General features: G+C 34.7%; 1 protein-coding gene across 1 annotated transcript; it reads right to left on the bottom strand.

Moving 5' to 3' along the window:
* Positions 1-2802: 2802 nt before the first annotated feature.
* Positions 2803-17771, bottom strand: LOC129254273 (T-cell immunomodulatory protein-like). Its single transcript, XM_064115705.1, has 15 exons — positions 17697-17771; positions 16781-16938; positions 15611-15662; positions 14626-14697; positions 13791-14074; positions 13227-13315; positions 12252-12439; positions 11395-11521; positions 10595-10703; positions 9858-9907; positions 9320-9398; positions 7876-8006; positions 6324-6406; positions 5545-5662; positions 2803-4722 (listed from the first exon to the last, which is right to left on the bottom strand). Exons 1-15 carry the CDS (start codon positions 17753-17755, stop codon positions 4663-4665), a joined length of 1659 nt encoding a protein of 552 aa, XP_063971775.1. The 5' UTR covers positions 17756-17771; the 3' UTR covers positions 2803-4662.
* Between the last annotated feature and the right edge of the window lie 2106 nt (positions 17772-19877).

Genomic DNA, 19877 nt, shown 5'->3' with positions numbered 1-19877 from the left:
ATAAAGTGAATTGTCAGACTTCATTATTTTTCACATGTTAGTCAATTTTGTGGTTTTGATAACATCCATGATTGAACCAAATAATTCCATGAGCATTTTCATTCATTTTGTTTGTGAATTTTTGGTAATGTTCGGTTTTAAGGAATGGAAATGAGAATCATTTCTTTCAATCCTTCAGTACCTGGGCTTGTGACCAAGTATTTCAGTACATATTGTGCATGTTGCATAGCAAAGAAATATATTATATCTAATCAATCATGAGTTTATATATTATTAAATGTTCTTTCTACATTCATGCGCTTGTATTTGAAGCTGTATGCATATCAACTATTGAAGCACTGAACTGATGATTTTATTTACTTGCAAAAACTATTCTATGTGTTAATACTAGCTAAAAAAAATTATGGTTTGTGCTTATAGAAACTTATGTCAGTCATTCATTGAATAAAAATCTGCATTCAGCATATTTAGTCATATTGTATTAACATTAAACCAAATTATGGATGTTATTATTTCAGAAGAACATTTATCACATTTCTTGTGAAGGTTCAATGCATACATAAGAATGTATGGCATGGGTTTGGCTCTTGAACAACTCGAAGGAAATGCTTTTATGAAATAAGACTTAATTGAATGATTATTCTCTGCAATAAGAGTAGTATATATGAAGGAGTAAACTCCAGCACTTTATAAGCTTTCATTACTTGTACCCAAATTGAATATTTTTTTTTTAATATGGAATATCTATAGCCTTTAGAAAGGGATTATGGTGTAAATTTGGTAGTGAATCATAATCAGAAGTACATAAAATCATCAGTTTGGGGTTTCTTTGACTTGTCATAGACAGATGCTAAATAAGGACTATTTATGTATCGTATTGAAACAAAATATTTAGACATCATTACATATATTGAAGGCAAAAATGATGAAAAGCAATGATTTATTATTATATGTGTAAATGATATATCTAATATTGTACAAAATTAAAACCTATTGTGAATAACAACAGCATATCATGATGGAGGAGTGGTTTATTTATTTTTTAGTCGGATCTTTTTTTTTTTTTTTTCTCTGTGGATGGATGGAGAGAAAATTAGATGTCTATATCTGTCCCATTTGCGAACAGGTGGTCTATAGATATAGCGCACAAACAAAATCAGATATTTGGAAATCCTTTTTACAGACGCATTGTTTATGCTTTGTGGGGAGTTGAACACATTTTATTAGAAGTGTTCATACCGTTTTTATTGACAAGAGCTAAAATTGCAAGACCTAAAAAAATAATTTATTATAGGAAATTTACAAGTACTGTCTGACATGTAAAAGGTGTGCACGGCAAGGTGCCGCAATCACTGGCATGCATTGTTTTGGCATGGCATAGACGTGTAGCCTGCAGCATGAACTTCAAGATGTTTAAATTCAGGTGTATGGCGTTCAGCTTCTACTCGTACTAGAGATGACAGATAAAAACTAAATAAATATGGCCATGGGAAGGACTTGTTAAACCATGGAAATGAGATATCTTTCGCCATCGTTTAACCAGTCCCTCTTTAATCTGTATATTTGTGTACTATCCTTCATTTAAAGGAATGGGTTGAATCTATTTACATTCAAGTATCTACATGTATGTAGGTCATATATTAATATACAATGATATATCCCTTCCACCTGTATCATTCCTTGTGACATAAAAATTCCTAAGAAATGATGAAGAAAAAGTTCATTTCACCCTATGAACAATTTAATATAACATTTTAAATTTCTGCTGGCTGAGCTCGGCAAGGCAGCCCAGGCTAGGCTCACCAAGTTATCATGCGGAAACGACTTGCATATTTAATGAGCTGTGACCTGCGGACTCCGAATTCGAACTTAGCCTGTATTTTGTATATTAAAATCCATTAAATATTTTTCGAGTTATTGCGTGGAAACCAAGTGGGGGACGGACAGGGGCAATGCTTAAAGGACAAGTCCACCCCAAGAAAAACTTGATTTGAATAAAAAGAGAAAAATCCAACAAGCATAACACTGAAAATTTCATCAAAATCGGATGTTACATAAGAAAGTTATGACATTTCAAAGTTTCGCTTCATTTCACAAAACAGTTATATGCACATCTCGGTCGGTATGCAAATGAGGGAACTGATGACATCACTATTTCTTTTGTATTTTATTATATGAAATATTTTGATTTTCTCGTCGTCATGTGAAATGAAGTTTCATTCCTCCCTGAACACGTGGAATTCCATTATTTTAACATTTTGTGGTTCAGGCTAGGAGGTCCTATTGTCAAATTCGTAAAAATTGAAATATTGTATAATTCAAACAAAAAACAAAAGAAATAGTGAGTGACATCGACTCTCTCATTTGGATGTAACTGATATAACTATTTTGTGAAAATAAGCGAAACTTTGAAATGTCATAACTTTATTTTACATCCGATTTTGATGAAATTTTCAGCATTGTGCTTGTCTGATTTTTCTCTATTGATTCAAATCAACATTTTTCAGTGGTGGACTTGACCTTTAATGCCCCCTCCGGACTTCGTCTGCGGGGGCATAAAAATGTATAGCTCACTTGGACTATGCTTTACATCAGCAAGTAAAATGAACTATTTCATAGGCAATGTTTTTCTTCGTAAAAATTATACTTACTACACGTGTACACACTCACTGCATCGATCGCAAGACGAGGGATATACATGATTATGTAACAAGGTTTCTTTCATAGGTTAATTTTGATGGTCTCACATGCTTTTGTATACCTAGATATATCAAGAAATGATTAGACAGTCATAAATGCAGCTGCTTTGCAATAGCTGGTCATTGATTTATTTCTTATGAACAAATATGAACAAATATTAGAAACAAAACATCATATAATTGACAGAGCCAAGATGCATACTTCATTGTACAAAGAAGTGTGTCAAGTATGTTTACAATTCAACAGGCATCGTTTGAACTTCAATTACCCCACCCTTAAGCCCCTTTTCAGAGGAAAAACTGTAAAACACCAAGGCCATCATCACATACTTCAAACTTACTCAATCATAACTTAGAAATGTATTCTCTTTGATATTCATAGAAAGACATTCTAACTGGAGATATCAACTTTTTCATGTGGATATGATTACAACAGAGATAAATAATGAAATGGACGAATCCCTACCCCACCCTCAGACTGAAATGGGTGGTTGCATATTTTTCTTTATTGTTGTCTGATCATGCAATTTACTTGCCCCTAGACTAGGGGATCAATATGGTAATGTTTCTATCTCATCCAATTTTTAATTAGTTCACAATACAGAATACAAAATCATATTGCCTAAACAATGAATTATTCAAACCATGCTTTAATACTAGATATTCAGTTCACCATACAAAACTTTAGTTCTAATTTAGTAGGCCTATATATAAAACCACATTAGGCATACCGGTAGGCATTACTCATTTGACAACATACATGAATAAAGGAATGCATTCCATAAATTTTAACATTGCACTTTCTTTATAATCTACAAGTAATATAAATGTGGTATGTACCATATATAAAAAAAAATACACAAGACATAAGCATACCATCCAAAGACATATAGTATCCCTCTACCAACATTCTAAGACAGTAGTATTAGAATACATTACTCAGTACCTATATGCAATTTCCAAGTGCATCTATAAATGTAGACATTGACAGAAAATGTAAGTTGTATCAAAATAGAATAACATAAACATGCGCCATTAATTTCCTAAATACAATATCTTGTGCACATATGGAAGACATCAGTTTCTCTCAACTAAATCTAATGTTTTTCTAGAACTTTCTACCTTGAAGTTCAATAAAAACCTATAATTATCAGTAAGAATACTTTTTTTCTTTTTAAAGTGCACTACATATTGCACTAGAGCATGTTCCTAGTATTCATTAGCAACAATGAATTCATATCCTATAATTCGAGTAACTATCCGATCACATTTTCAAGGGTTCTATACATGAATACAGAGCACTGAGAGCAGTCTGATCAATGCAGATAAACCTCAAGAATTACAATCGATAACCATTACAAATTCCTACGCAGAATAGCATAGTGAAGTATTATGAGAGAAACGAGCTGCACTTATTCCAAGTCAGTCACAACTGTTAAATAGCATAGAATAATCAAATGAAGCTAAAATAGACAGCGTACAACTATGATGACAACTGTAGTATCAAATAAATGAATACAAAATGAAAGATATATGAAATATGCTCTCCAATTTATGATTTTATTCAAGAGAATTGAATGATCCTTGGATACTAAGATGGAATATTCAGAATGTAAAACAATGGCAAGATACAATCATTGTTGGTCTTTGAAAAAATAACACTTGTGTCAATCAAAGTCTACAGGAAACCAAGTCCTACCACATCTAATCATGGACTGTAAGTTACATTTCACATTCATTTCAGATGAACAGCATGAAATACAAGATGCCACTTTCAAGCTGATTCATTTATGATGTAAAGCACCACGTTACTAATTTTAATTCTGTTATAATCAAATCAGTAAATTCCATTTTCTAATCTAAAGACTGTCGGGTTAGAGTTCATTAGAATAAGAAGTAGTCATTAAATGATAACTTTTACTGTAATATAATAAATAAGTGTAAGCTATGAAAAGATCTAAGATCACATGGCATCAAAGTGGAATCGATGTGCTTCTTGTCTCTTCTCCTTTTCATCGTCTTTCTGCAGTTGAATAGAAGAAAATAATTTAGGTTGATAAATCAATCAATCAATGTACTAAGATGTGAGAATCATTGATATAAATGTAATCACAACTGCGCTAATTATCTCTCCCAAATGTATACATATAACAATGAAACTACTGCGTGGGGAGGAGGGGAGGGGCGGCTTGAAATATCAACATCTACGAAAAGCATAAGTGTCACCACCAAGGTAAGCATAGCGCAAGATAGACTGGATAACAGACAGAAGAAAAATATCCAAAAAAAAAAAAAAAAAAAAAACTATAAAGTGAAAGAAAGAGAAAGACAATAAGGTTAGGATTAGTCATGAAACAGGATCAAGATTTATGAAATAATCCATTGAGCAAATTTAGTGTACATATCTAATCTTGTTCATGACAGGTTCATAAACTTACAATCTCTCTTCATATTTAAAAGTACATTGTTCCCAGTTAACAACAACAACAATAATAATAATGCAACTTATAAGACATTCATATTCACCCTGCAGTGTTAATTTTTCATCATCATGTTTCCTTCACCATTTTCCCCACTATATTGACTATTTGCTTCCCTTAGAGTGTATTCCAAGAAACTCATTTTCAATTATGTCAAGTACAAATAACAAACTTGCAATTGAGATTTGAATTTTCTGATTTTAGCATTTCTGGCATAATGCCGAATTCAAAGCAAAATGATTTTACTTCTTGGAAAATTCAAATTTAATACAAAAGTGTGATTTGTTCGAAAATTGCGTCGTAGTCGGATTCTTTAGAGTGTTCCGGGCTTTAGACATCCAATGAAAAGTAAGAGTGGTACTTACCCTTTCTTTGAGATGAAGAAATGCTGCTGTTAATGCTAAGACAACACAAGTACTAATGAGGACGACACCGGTCAATAGGACAGATTGACCAGGAATGATCAGAATCTTTGTTATCCAACTATGACAAAGAAAAACATTAAGAATTAAAGTTTGTTTTAATATTTTCCCACATATTGTACATGATTCAAAGATGATAAGGAATAAAATTGCCCCACTTCTACAAGGCAGTCAGTGTTCATTCAATATGATATGTATGTCTTACCACAATAAGCAGATAAAAAGCCGACAATTAAGCTGATAAACTATAAGTTATTGTATATAATTCCATAATTTGTCATAACTTTCATGATTTCGAGTGTAACAATACTAGTGCCTACATTTGTCATGGCAGTCTCACAAAATTCTGAACAAAACGATGCCACCACAAAGTTTTAACTTTGGAGCATAAATCCTGTGATGGAAAGTTGTTTCCAAAACTGGTTTGTTATGATTATGTGCAGAGTAAGATAATATGATGATAACTTTCAATGAATAATTTGGCACATTATATTTGTCATGAATATTGAAGAAGATAGACAAACATAGCATTCCATCGAAGTATGGGCTAAAATTCTTATTTAGTCTGTCATTAAACCAGTGTGTGATACCACCCACTGTACGTAACTGAGTAGAGTTGTGAACATTGAAAATATTCAAAGCATCAATTTGAATAAAAGCATTAGAAAACAAGCATGCCTGTTAAAATGTCTGTGGGGTTTCATCCTTGAGAATTGACTTACTCGTTAGGTTTGTCTAATGGATAAGGGATTACAATCAGCTGTGAATTGGGTATAACAGAAGTCCATTGATGTACCCTTGGGTTCTGAGAATAAGAAAAGAAAAAGAAAAATTTCTCAGCTAACGACACACATGCACAAACATTCACGAATTAATGTATTGTAGAGAGTGCATATTTTCTTAAAATACAATTTCAATACTCTTCATGAATGCCCTGTGCATTCCATAGCCAAATGGAACATTCTTTCCGTGAGTTTGGACTGATCAAACCTTTCAATACTTTTGATACTGTTCCAAAACAAGAAATAGCTACACCGTTTGCCCCACTTATTAAGAACAAGTGGAATGCCTCTGGCCGTCTCACCTGCATCACGCGATTCAATATAGCAGCAGTGCTGATTTTGAAAACTACTATAACTCGCACAAGATGTTCAGTGATACTTGGTTACTCTTATTTCCACGTTTTATGAACTAGACCAATACACTTATAGAGATATGATGGCAATTCAACAAATACCCCCAACGTGGCCAAAGTTCTTTGACCTTACATGACCTTTGACCTTGATCATGTGACCTGAAACTCGCACAGGATGTTCAGTGATACTTGATTACTATTATGTCCAAGTTTTATAAACTAGACCAACACACTTTCAAATTTATGGCTGTAATTCAACAAATACCCCAATTTGGCCAAAGTTCATTGACCCTAAATGACCTTTGACCTTGATCATGTGACCTGAAACTTGCACAGGATGTTCAGTAATACTTGATTACTATTATGTCCAAGTTTCATGAATCAGATCCATAAACTATCAAAGTTATGATGGTAATTCAACAGATACCCCCAATTCGGCCAAAGTTCATTGACCCTAAATGACCTTTGACCTTGGTCATGTGACGTGAAACTCATGCAGGATGTTCAGTGATACTTGATTAACCTTATGTATAAGTTTCATGAACTAGGTCCATATATTTTCTAAGTTATGATGACATTTCAAAAACTTAACCTTAGGTTAAGATTTTGATGTTGATTCCCCCAACATGGTCTAAGTTCATTGACCCTAAATGACCTTTGACCTTGGTCATGTGACATGAAACTCAGGCAGGATGTTCAGTAATACTTGATTAACCTTATGGCCAAGTTTCATGAACTAGGTCCATATACTTTCTAAGTTATACTGTCATTTCAAAAACTTAACCTAAGGTTAAGATTTGGTGTTGACGCCGCCGCCGCCGCCGCCGTCGGAAAAGCGGCGCCTATAGTCTCACTCTGCTATGCAGGTGAGACAAAAACTAACAAAACAGTAGGTTACATTAAGAGCTAAATTTAAATGAAAAATAAACAAGGATGTATTACAGATTGTATTAAAATTCAATGCATCATACATTACCTGCTACATTTTATATAATTTGAAGTGAATAAGCTACATTAAGACATTACGATGAAATTTCAAAGTAAATAAAAAGGACTTGATTTAAATGAATCTAACAAAAAAATTGAGAAGATATCATGAAAATATGTTTTAAAATTGGAGGAGGGCGGTGGACTCTAACCTTAGTTTCTCCATCTGTTGGTCCAGGAACACCAACCATGAGAGTATCTACAAAGTTAGGATTCTGACCCAGACCTAGTAGGACGTATGGGAGCTGCAAGGAGAAGTATGCTGATTGGGAAAGCTGAGAACCTGAAAGGAATTTCAAGATAAATGAAAGTTTTAATAGGGAAAGATTGAAACAATCATTGTGAGTTATCAATTTTTCATATTAGGATAATAATTACTGGATTTACATATCGTTTTTTTCCAGAGGATACAAAGTGCTGTTAATGGCATGAGACAAGTTAAGGTCAATAGTTATACAGTTGTGTTTTAAGATGTTTTTTGAAGAGGTTAAGAGAAGAGATGTTGGGAGATTGTTCCAAAGACAGGGGGCAAGAGATTGAAAAGAATTTAAGCCAGCTGCTTTCTGGATTTAGGAATGATGTGGAATGGAGCAGATGTGGAGTGAAGAGAGTATGTTGATCTTTGTTGCTGAAATAGTAAAGAAATGAAAGAAGAAGGTGTGGTTGACAGAGTTTGAACAAGTATCCGATAACGTATTCTTTCAGAAACAGGTACTCAATGAAGTTCATTTACGAGAGAGGGGAAGCATCACTAGCGTACCTAAGGGGGGGCAGACTGCCCCCCCTGACGAACCACAAGTGACCCCCTCTTTGAAGACCTTTTTTTTTTTTTTTTTTGCTTGTCAAACTTTTTTCTGATACGAAAACCTTTAGTTGTGGTTGAAGACCTAGTTGTGGTTGAAGACCTTTTTTCTTTTTTTTTTTTGCTTGTCAATTTTTTTTGCTGGTACGAAATCCTTTATTTGTGTTGAAGACCTTTTTTTTTTTTTGCTTGTCTAATTTTTTGGCGGACGAATTTGCCCCCCCCCCCTTTGGAAAATCCTAGGTACGCCACTGGGAAGCATGAGACCATTTTGGTTTTTGACAGGCTAAGTGTGAACATTTACTCTGAAGGCAATTAAGTGTTCCCAGATACTGATACCCCCAAGCCCCCATGTTACAGAATATTCAGAAAAAATGGTGCACAGCAAAGGACTGCTCTTTCAAGTACTCTCACAGTAAGTGAAATAACAGCTGAAACTGTTGGGCCGGATAAAGCAAACTCTGTAATTTTAAAATGTTCTTTCATGAAACGCTCAAGAGGGGTAAAAGACAGATCTGGGGCAAGTTCAGAAAGAGTTAAGACCACAACCAACTCCAAATATGAAATACACCTTGATTTTAAACATATCAAAACATGCGATGGGACTTGCATTTGATTTCTTAGTTGCATGCGAATGCAACTCTTTCTACAATATGCCCAGGGACACTGCTTCATGACAGGTGTCATCACCGACAACTTATCATTAATTGAGTTACCATAGAAAAGGTGTCTCTTAGTTAATCAAATCCTTCAGGAAGCACTTCTAAGATAAATGTACGAGCAAGCTTACTTACCCCCAGTCATCTGAGGTTGTCCTATAGAGCTAGTAGTATCATACCTGACCATGGGACCTGGCTGGGCTACTCCATACGGCTACATAAATATAAACATGATATCACTATATCTTAATCTGACAAAAAAAGTATAGAAATAACATGAAATTGAAAATTAAATCAACAGAATATATTGAGACAAATATTTATCATCCCCCACAAATAGGATTTTAAATGCTCCACACAAAAATATCTCAAATAAATGGTCTATAAAACAAAGACAACCCAATCATAATCAACATGTTTCACCGAAAAGGATAATAAAAGTTCAACAGTAAACTGCTTTCACTCTCCTGTCAATATTGCCTGTAGGTTATTGCTAGCTAAGTGGCAGAAAACATGGAATATGACAAATATTTGACCTTTATTGATGGGGGGGGGGTAATATATACAGACTAAGCAAGGTTTTATAGCAAAAACTGACTACCCAAATATATGCAACATCATGCAGCTGAATAGAATACTGTGATGTTCAACATGAAACATCTTGTTCACTCACAATGTTTGAACTTGACAAGGGACAGTCTGACTTACATAGTCCACTCAGAACTGAAAAGAAAAAATAGAAACAACAAATATGATTACATCATTCATGTTTCCTTTTAATCTACAAATTCCCATTGTGAAATAACAAAAATCACAAAATGATTTTAAAGTGTTCTAATGTATAGTAAATCTACATTCCAAATGATCTTTAAAAAAAAATAAGCATGGCAATCTGCCATAAGACATGTTGGCCCAAATTCATAAAGGTGGTTTTTAAAATTATCGGTTGAACCCATGGTTTATGCAGATTTTTTGTATAAATTACGCATATTTACCGCGTATATTAAAAAATGTCCAATGCTGATGCGCGCTTTGTCACAGTGTGCTAAACCGACACCTGTTGCCATGGTTAAGTACGCTATTTTTCATGAGTCCACTGTTTGAAGAGTGGAATCATTAATGCAAAACAGTGGACTCATGAATAAAAAAGCGTAGATAACCATGGCAACAGGCGTCAATTTGGCGCACTGTGACAAATACGCGCATCAGCATTGGTCATTTTTTAATATATACGCAGTAAATAAGCGTAATTTATACAGGAAATCTGCATAAACCATGGGTTCAACCAATGATTTAAAAACCGCCTTTGTGAATTCGGGCCGTTATGACCCCCCCCCCCCCCCCCGCTATAATAATACATATGTATCCCCACATAATTCAACCTGCAAATGCCGTGAGTTGTATACTTACCTTCTGTTTGCACAAAGTATGCATCAATGGCTAGTGTATTATCCATGAGGTATATGTCATGTTGGTTTTCACCTACGGTTTTATTCACAATTATAATATCGAGCTGGCCCTGAAAAAATACAATATAATATTCAAGAAGATTGATCAGTATTTCCATTAAGAACACAAAACAATTAAGTAGATTCACAATACAGTGCACCATCTATCGGTTGCAGCAGACAGGCCGAAATTCACAATGCCTCATGGGAAAGGGTCGACAGCTGTTGCATGCATGCATGCGATTATGCGGCCCTGGCCAACGCGGATCGACTTGCTTACATATGCTGTTTACTAGGGTTCAGGAGGGAGAGAAATTTGCCACAAAGTTCTTTGCTAAATTTAAACCGTTTCCAGGGAAATCTTCCTCCGCTTTTGTCAAATCGTTTTCGTATTTGAAGCATCACACACTGTGCGGTGCCTGCGCGCGATGTTGACCCCGAAGCTGGAAATTTGGCCTGTCCGCTGCACCATATTGTAAATCCACCGAATTGCCAGTTCTCCTGATTAAACCATCACGGATGACATCTGTAGAGAAAGCCAAGCATTATTTTGATCATGAATAATCTTACCTTGTATGACAAATATACATGGTCAGTTTTTGTTTTTTTTCATTGATAAGCATGTGTAGCAAAATAATTTTGGGGATAAAGTATGTACTTGCAGTTTTATAACTGCAATTTTTTTTTCATTCTTTTTTTTAATTAGAAGATTATATACTCAACTAAAACCCTGTTAGGAATCAGAACATCAAGAATACTCACTGTCCGTTGTATATCAATGAAAGTGGCTAGAACTGGAGATACAATATCATTAGCTGGGTCAGTAGCCCAAGCTGGCTCAAGTCTTTCACCCATGTTCTGAAGCAGCATTATCCGTCTCTCAACAGAACTAAGTGGACAAGAACAGTGCACCGAACTCATTGAATTATAGATAGTAATGAGAAATTCCATTGAACTCTGCTTACTGAAGTGAATATAAATAATGGAAGGCCAGCAGAAAATACTGATGTCATTGTTTTGAAGGTAGCAAGTGAACACCTCCAAGTAGTCTGTCTAGCCTCCGAAGTAACCCCCGTCTTATGAGGGTTAAGTTTGAACATGTTAGTACATGATATACTCTTGACTACTACTAACAATACTAATTACAGGCATTAACAGGCAGATGTAGTGTCATCTACCTCAAAATATTATATTCCGAGGCACAAAAGAAAAAAAAGAAGAGAGTTTGGAAGAGTGTCATAGTGCCAAGAGCTGATGTTAGAAAAAGGGAAGACTACAGTAAGACTTGAAGAGATCAGGGACCAGTCTTACAAAGAGTTATGATTGATTCAATCAATCGTAACTCTATGGAAATCCATCAGCGTCATAATTTTTTTTACAGGGAATTCGCACAATCTCCTACAAAACAAAGAGAATCACACTGAATCTTCAAGAGAACGTTAAATGTATGAATGTACATCATATCTAGAAAATATTTTGAACAAATTTGCATTTTTAGATGTTGACATTGCTGGCCGTCCATAGTTGTGATTGATCGGATCGATTGTAACTCTTTGTACGACGGGGCCCTGATATGTTTCAATGATATATTGTGAAGAATGCAGTTCAAACACACTCACCCTGAGTCTCCAGACTGAACTAGAACAAGGACATCATTGAGCGTATCAAGGTTGTAGTCACCAGTCCTTGCAACCAGGGGTAGTACAGTGAAGTCTGTCAGGTGCTCTGATGGTGGGACAAAACCCCAGGATTTCTTGTCAAATGTCGCCTGGCTAAGATTGAACATGGCCGTCCATTCCGTCTCCATCTGATCAACAAGGAAAGGAAAAGCTGTATCTCGCCATATCTCTCATATCCTACATAAACCCAGTGCAACACAGCAAATCAAGTAATCTAATATGTATTCAATCAATACTTCCTCCTTATGCTATCGCAGTGGTATTACAATATCTTGTGGGCAATGCCATTAAATAGTCATCCTTTTTGTCCGTCCGACCTCCGCTTCTCTCCATTATTACTTCATTTCATGAACTTTGAGAGCAATTGCATATTTTCATGTGAAGCACAAAGTGGAGACAAAATAATTCAGGAAAGTGCCATACATAGGGGTTCTGATTACGTACTTGACGGAATTGCTCTTTTGTGAATATGCTCTACAAGTTCTATTAATATTGTGCCAATAAGCCCAGCCATCAATCTCTTTAGCTCCTCTTCACCTGGTTAGGTAGACCTCTACCTGATAGAAAGGTATTTTTAAGGTGAGTTCATCCAACCAAATGCAAGATGGTATCTGATACAGCATATTTCCTATGGAGTGATAGAACTCTACAGAAAGTACTTATATATTTTATAGGCTCCTTTTAAATCACTTCAAAGAAATTGTTTTGAACGACACAGATTATCACAAAATGCCAGTGGAATTGTTTCATCATCAAGGCAACATACATATGCTTAAGACACCATGGTATCTCTTTTGAATTTGCCCTTGGTGAAAATATATGAGAATTTCAATATTCAAAATTAAAATCTACAGACACTGAAAAAGCTCAACACCAGAGTGACTTTGGAGATTTAATGTCACTACATGTACTTACAGGTTCTAAGAATTTAACAAAGATGGCTCCTTTGGTACATATATCATTGAAGCATACAGGTAGAATGTGATCTAAGAAGGAGTCTGCATCTACATGCAATAGAGAGACAACAACAAAAAACAAAAATAATTCAAGATAACATATGTATATTATTTTCACCTCATATCCCATGAACTCTTGTATCCTAAAGCATTCAAAATATAACATGATAGATTTTGTTGGTAATTTATCTGATACAGGAGCAATTAACTTCACCAAGAGTGAAGGGGGGAGGGGGGCTTATGAAGTCATAGCAATACAAGTTCAATGATAGTGAGTGTACATTTGTTAAGCATTATCAACATGTGTATGATTACCAACCATCATCATATACAGTCTGATAAAAAGGCCCCTAAAAAATGTGTTTACTACTTCTTCATATCCACTTCACAACACTCTGTACCTATTCTTTAACTGTGTATGATTTGTCTGATTGCTTTAAATAGCTTCTAATCGCCAAGTTCTTCAGATTCTATAAAATATAGATGTATTCCATCCCTTAAGATTTCATAAGATGGTACTTACTCATGTCCGCAAAGGTCGACACTCCTAGGTGTGCAATCGGCTGTTTGGTGGGAGGGGAGTATTCTTTGTTGAACTGCCATGAGTACGTACTTTCTTCATCCTCTGTATCAGCTAGGTAGGACCAGACCTCAAAGGTCACTCCAGACGACCCGTTGGTCACCATGAAGAGGTCAGCAGCAAAGCTACCGGTCAAGTCCAAGAAAGCATTGGAGTTCGGAACCATCAAGGGATGATCTTCACGACCAGAGAGGGGCTGCTCAACAAACTTCCTTGTCTCGTTTACCCTATTGAGTATAGATTCAATCAAAGGAAATTGCAACTGAACATCACTATGAGAAAATATACATGGTTTTCAAAGCAGGCAATCCTTATCCGGTACAATTTATTTCAGTTATAGGTGCCAAAGTGATCTGATACAAAGTTGGAGGAACATGGTTCTTACTAACAAAAAGACAGGTTTTCATTTAAGCATTTTCCAGTATCATTCACTCTTTTAAGCACATGAATTGTATGGTTGCAAGGAATGATTAAAAACTAGTGAAATAATGAAAATATTCAATATCAATACAATTGTGCTCAAAAGTAAACCCATGCTGAGTGTTGAATGTAGAAAACAACATTACAATGTTCGGCGAAACAACTTATTGAATGTAGTATTTTATCACCTGACTTCACAATAAATTATCTAAAACATGGCAGAACTTGAACACTCTAACGTTTGAGCACCTACATGTACTTGTATATCAAGTAGCCTTGTTTGCAAGAATATAAAACTAGGATTTGGGTCCCTTTGGAATGAAAAGACTAAACAATAAGAGCAGAGCGAGCGACTTACATTGTCTTCCAGAACATCTTTTTCCCCGTCATGTCTGCTCCAAAGACATCAGGTATCATGTCTCCATCACAACTGTACAGGAAAATTCATGATAATGATACTTCTCAAAAGACCGATTCTCAAGAGAGATTCAAGAGAAAGTATGTTTAATAGGAATTCTGAATAAACATTGCATTGTATTACATGGTGTTTATTAATATTTCATGAGCATAAATAGTATCATGTCTATTAGATTTTATCTCATTTTCTCTGTTCCTGTGATGCAACATTTTGTACCTGATTCAGTTACATTAAATGTTTCTTGTGTTAAAGAGAAATGCCAGTAGTTGCAGTAAACACTGATTTCATGAGAAAGTCTGTAAACCAGGCTTAATTGTCAGTATATCATCGAGGATCTAGATCTGGTACAGTTACATAAATTGAACTTTGTGAAATCTTGTAATCTACGCTGAAAAATGTTCACACTGAAGATCACCAACACAGATAAGCGCACGCGGGACAGTGTATTATTATTGCCTTGAATGTCGGCCCGACGCTTGGCCCGAATCCTGTGCTTATTTGCTGATTTCTCAGCAATTACACAATTTCTTCCAGAATTCTTTGGCACATATGTTTTATTTATACAGACACTTTGGTGGTCATTTCATTGGATTCTGTATGAACTCATTTTGATATCGTTACCACAACTGGCCTTTACCTTTAAATTACTTTGTACACTTGCTGCAATGTCAGGTATACCTTGGGCAGATCATAAGAAACTTTCAATCACAACATGTTTTATCTTTCATAACAAGCTAATTTCAGTCTCTTTTAATGACAATGTACTGTTTGATAATTCTTTTATTTATTTATTTCATTCTTCCTTCACAAGTTGGGTTGCAAAGTAGTTCACTAGACAGATCTTCATCAAAGAATCCAATAATCGTGGCAAGAAAGTTATGCTTATTTGATGAAATGGAACATGACTGTTCATTGCAATACTCACTCCATGACTAAGGGCTGGTCCGATAACTGGTCTGTTACCAATGTAGGAGGACCTGAAAAATATTGTAGTTAACAATAATGATTTATAATAACAACAAAGACATGGCATCTGAATTATTCAGCCATGATATTCCCCTCTGAAAAAAAATCTGAAAAAAGCAAAGGGTCGCTAAGTCACTGCCAAAGTCGAAGGCGCCTTGGTAGGGGTTACAAGCTCTTGCAAAGTAAAGAAATCGAAAGCGATTTTTCAAGGTGAGTCTGCATGATAGTTTATCATTTGACTTTAAAAACAGCACAGCATGAGAATGTTCTTGGGCAAAAGATTTCACGTTAAAAAAAGAATAAATAAATAAAAAAATTAAAAATCTGAAAAAAAATATCTTAAAGGACAAGTCCACCCCAATAAAAAGTTGATTTGATTAACAATAGAAAAATTCAACAAGCATAACACTAAAAATTTCATCAAAATCGGATGTAAAATAAGAAAGTTATGACATTTTAAAGTTTTGCTTAATTTCACAAAACAGTTATATGCACATCCTGGTCAGTATGCAAATGAGGAAACTGATGACGTCATCCACTCACTATTTCTTTTGTATTTTATTATTTGAAATATGAAATATTCTAATTTTCTCTTCATTGTCAAGTGAAAAAACAATTAATTTCTCCCTGAACGTGTGGAATTAGCATTGTTTAATATTATATGGTTCAGTCAAGTTGGTCCTTATTGTCAAATCTGTAAAAAATGAAATATTGTATAATTCAAACAATAAAAAAGAAAAGAAAGTGAGTGAGGGACATCATCGACTGTCTCATTTGCATGTCACTCAGTTGTGCATATCACTCTTTTGTGAAAATAAGTGAAAGTTTAAAATGTCATAACTTTCTTACTTTACATCTGATTTTGATGACATTTTCAACATTATGCTACTTTGATTTTTCTCTATTTATTCAAATCAACATTTTTCTGGGGTGGACTTGACCTTTAAAAATCGTAATTCCAATTTTAATCGGAAGAATATCATGCCTGATTATTATACTAGTAATAGTAATTCATTTTCAACAAAGAAAAAATGAAATAACTACAGTTGACTTGAGTATCTTTACACCAAGTTGTGTTGTGTCAATTAGCTCTAAGGAAATGAGAAACTTGACAAATGACTATACTTACCATACTTCATAGCTGTTATATTTCCCCAATAAACAAATGCCTTGGTAGCTACATTCACATTGAGTGGTTCAGAGTTTGGCTTGGTAGTAATGAGAACATCTATCTGAAAATCTCCATCAAAGTCTCCTGAAGCCATACTAGTGATTGTATCATCTAACCTAAATGTCCAGGGATTAGAGACAAGTTCTATATCATGACCAATTGAGCATCATTTCAAGAATGGCTCAAGATCACTTTACCTTTTCATCTAAAGCAGGCTACCACAAGTGAATAATTTCTTAATTTTCTGCTTGTGTACCAAGATTAGTTGAACTCGAGAGATAATGGCCCAAATGTTATCTCCACTTTCTCTTTGAATCTAAATAACCAATTTTTTTTTTTACAGTATAAGCATTCACAGAACAATGTAATCATCTAAAAAATCATGTGGTATGATTTAATTTGCAGCGGTTGCGCCAGAGATCTTGGCTCAAAATAAGCTGATCTTTATATGAAAATATCAGCTTCAATTGTTACTGAGAAATGTCTAGTAATTTCAAACATTTCAACAAATCTATAAAAACTACAGGAAACACACTTGAAAAGAGAGTATGCAGTACACTTATAAGGAACCATTTGCTCCCATTGAAATCTAAATATGACTGGAAAATGTGAAATCTTCCATTTAATCTATTTACACCCTGTAGGTGATTAGTTAAATAAAATTCAGAAGTATCTATTTTTCAAATGATATTTGGATTGTGCTGTCTCAAACAGCGCTGAGTCAAACAATGCATTATATATTCATGTCTGCCATGTAATTTTTCTTCCTTGAAAACATAGTGGACCTAATTGAAGGTACATTCTGAATGTCCTCTTCATCCACTTTAAAAAATGAAATAAATGAATAATTAAATATAAGAATTCAACCACCTACCTTTCTATGGTTGCAGAAGGTTGTATATGTAGGAGATGAGAACTATTACCATCTTTCATATATAACTCAATTTTATGTCCTAAGGGAAAAGGAAGAAAAAAAGAGAAGGAAAAATTATTGAAATAGAAAAGGATGTCAATAACAGCAAGAATAACTGGAAATGAAAAACTGAAGAAGAGGATGGAGAAGAAAAAAAGTAATGAGTAGAGGAAGAACATGAGGAAAAGCAGAATGAGATAAAACAAATTCAAAGTAGGTGAGAAATAAAGAAGGGAGGAGAAAGAAAAGGTGGAATTCTAAGGAGAAAGGGGAAGCAGGAGAAGGTGTTTACAGTAGACATGATCAAGGAAAGCATGTTAATTATTTCCTCACTTTTATGAATGCATACTTTTCCTTGGCCATGTCTTATGTTGATAACCAAATCTTATTGGACAGGATCACATTCAGAATATCACTGTTTCCCTGATCAAACATCAAAGGATTGAGGGCAACTCTAATGCAAAATGGTAATTTTGACACCATGAATAGGAATCAAGAACTTGCAGGAGCATGAACTACATGTATAATTCCTCCCATTATACATGTAATTGTTTGAAAATGTGACCAGGGTCCTTTTTCATTAGTATGTATTGTATTTTTTTTAAAGCAGATCTACGGCAGTGTGTCAAATCTTTACGCTTGTTCATAATTTACACATTGTCATCTACCTAAAAAAAGACTCTCCGATATCTTTAAAATCTGACACCACCCAACATGAAATGCGACCAAAAATTACCTTATAACATACATGTATTTTCTTTTTAGGATGAGATCAGCATTCATGAAAATATTGACAAACTATCAGTTAATTTGTCACTTTCAGCGCCTGTTCAAAAAAATCTCAACTTCCGAGCAAGCATCAAGAAATCACCATTTTACACTTAAGCTGATATAAAAAAAAACAGGTATAGCGCCTCTGGCAGTCTCACCTGCATCACGCGATTCAATATAGCAGCAGTGCTGACTTTGAAAACTACATTGTACTATAAAATAATTATTGACAAAAAACACCATTCATATAATGATACAATACTACGTTCATTGACCCTAAATGACATTTGACCATGATCATGTGACCTAAAACCTGTCAGTGATACTTGATTACCCCTACATAACATGTATATCCACATATTATACACTCTATCTATAAACTTTGAAAGTTATGACACCAATCTACCACATAATTACCTCTAAAATGGCCAAAGTTCAATGACCTTAAATGACCTTTGACATTGGTCATGTGACCTGAAACTCGCATGACTTGATAATGATGACCCTTACAGTGTATGTCCAAGTTTTATGAACTACATATACTTACAGAGTTATAATGGTAATTAAAAAAAAAACCAACATGGCCAAAGCCCATTGACCTTTGACCTTGGTCATGTGACCTGAAACTCGCACGGGGTGTTCAAAGATAATTGATTACTCTTATGTCCAAGTTTCATGAATTAGGGGCCGTATTCTGAAAATTGTCAAAAGAGAAATATTCTTGTATCTTAAGAGTTACGGTAAATCCGTATTCTGAAAACTCTTGTATCTTTTCTTGTAAATTTTCTTGTAACTTTCACTAAGCGCTTATGACGTCAGAGTTACAATGATGTGTAAAGTTTAAAAACAGCGCATATATCTCTGTGCGCAAGATAACATATCGAGATAAAAGGTATTCTGAAAATTCCCTTATTTTTGCATTCTTTTAACTTCCTTGCAAAATACAAGAAAATTTACAAGAGGAAGGGGGCTATTGTAACTTAACGTTGAATGCGATATTTGTCGGTCAACAATAATAATTTCTAGTTGCATCCCGCAAGAACATCATGTTTTACAAAAGGAGGCATTCCAAAGAGGTTATAACAACGGATTGGTAGACTTTTCAGCAATTGAAAATTGGCTTTCGAGATGATTAATCTTTTCAGCGAAAATATGACTCTGAGAAAAGCCATGTGTATTTTAGCGCAGTAGCGTACAAGCATAAGCGTCGTTGGCGCAAAGGAAATTACGCCGCATGACAACAATGCGCTTAATTATTTTTTAGAAGGGACGCTCTATTGGTTGACCATAACATATAAAAAGTTTAATGATTGGTTGATGATAAAATATTAGGCGTGTCAGAGATAAAATAGGGGATGTCCTTACAGAGAT

The sequence above is a fragment of the Lytechinus pictus genome, chromosome 2, assembly GCF_037042905.1.
Source record: "Lytechinus pictus isolate F3 Inbred chromosome 2, Lp3.0, whole genome shotgun sequence".
Lineage (NCBI taxonomy): Eukaryota > Metazoa > Echinodermata > Echinoidea > Temnopleuroida > Toxopneustidae > Lytechinus > Lytechinus pictus.
The sequence above is the reverse complement of the archived record's forward strand: the minus strand, read 5'-3'. Positions and strand labels throughout refer to the sequence as shown.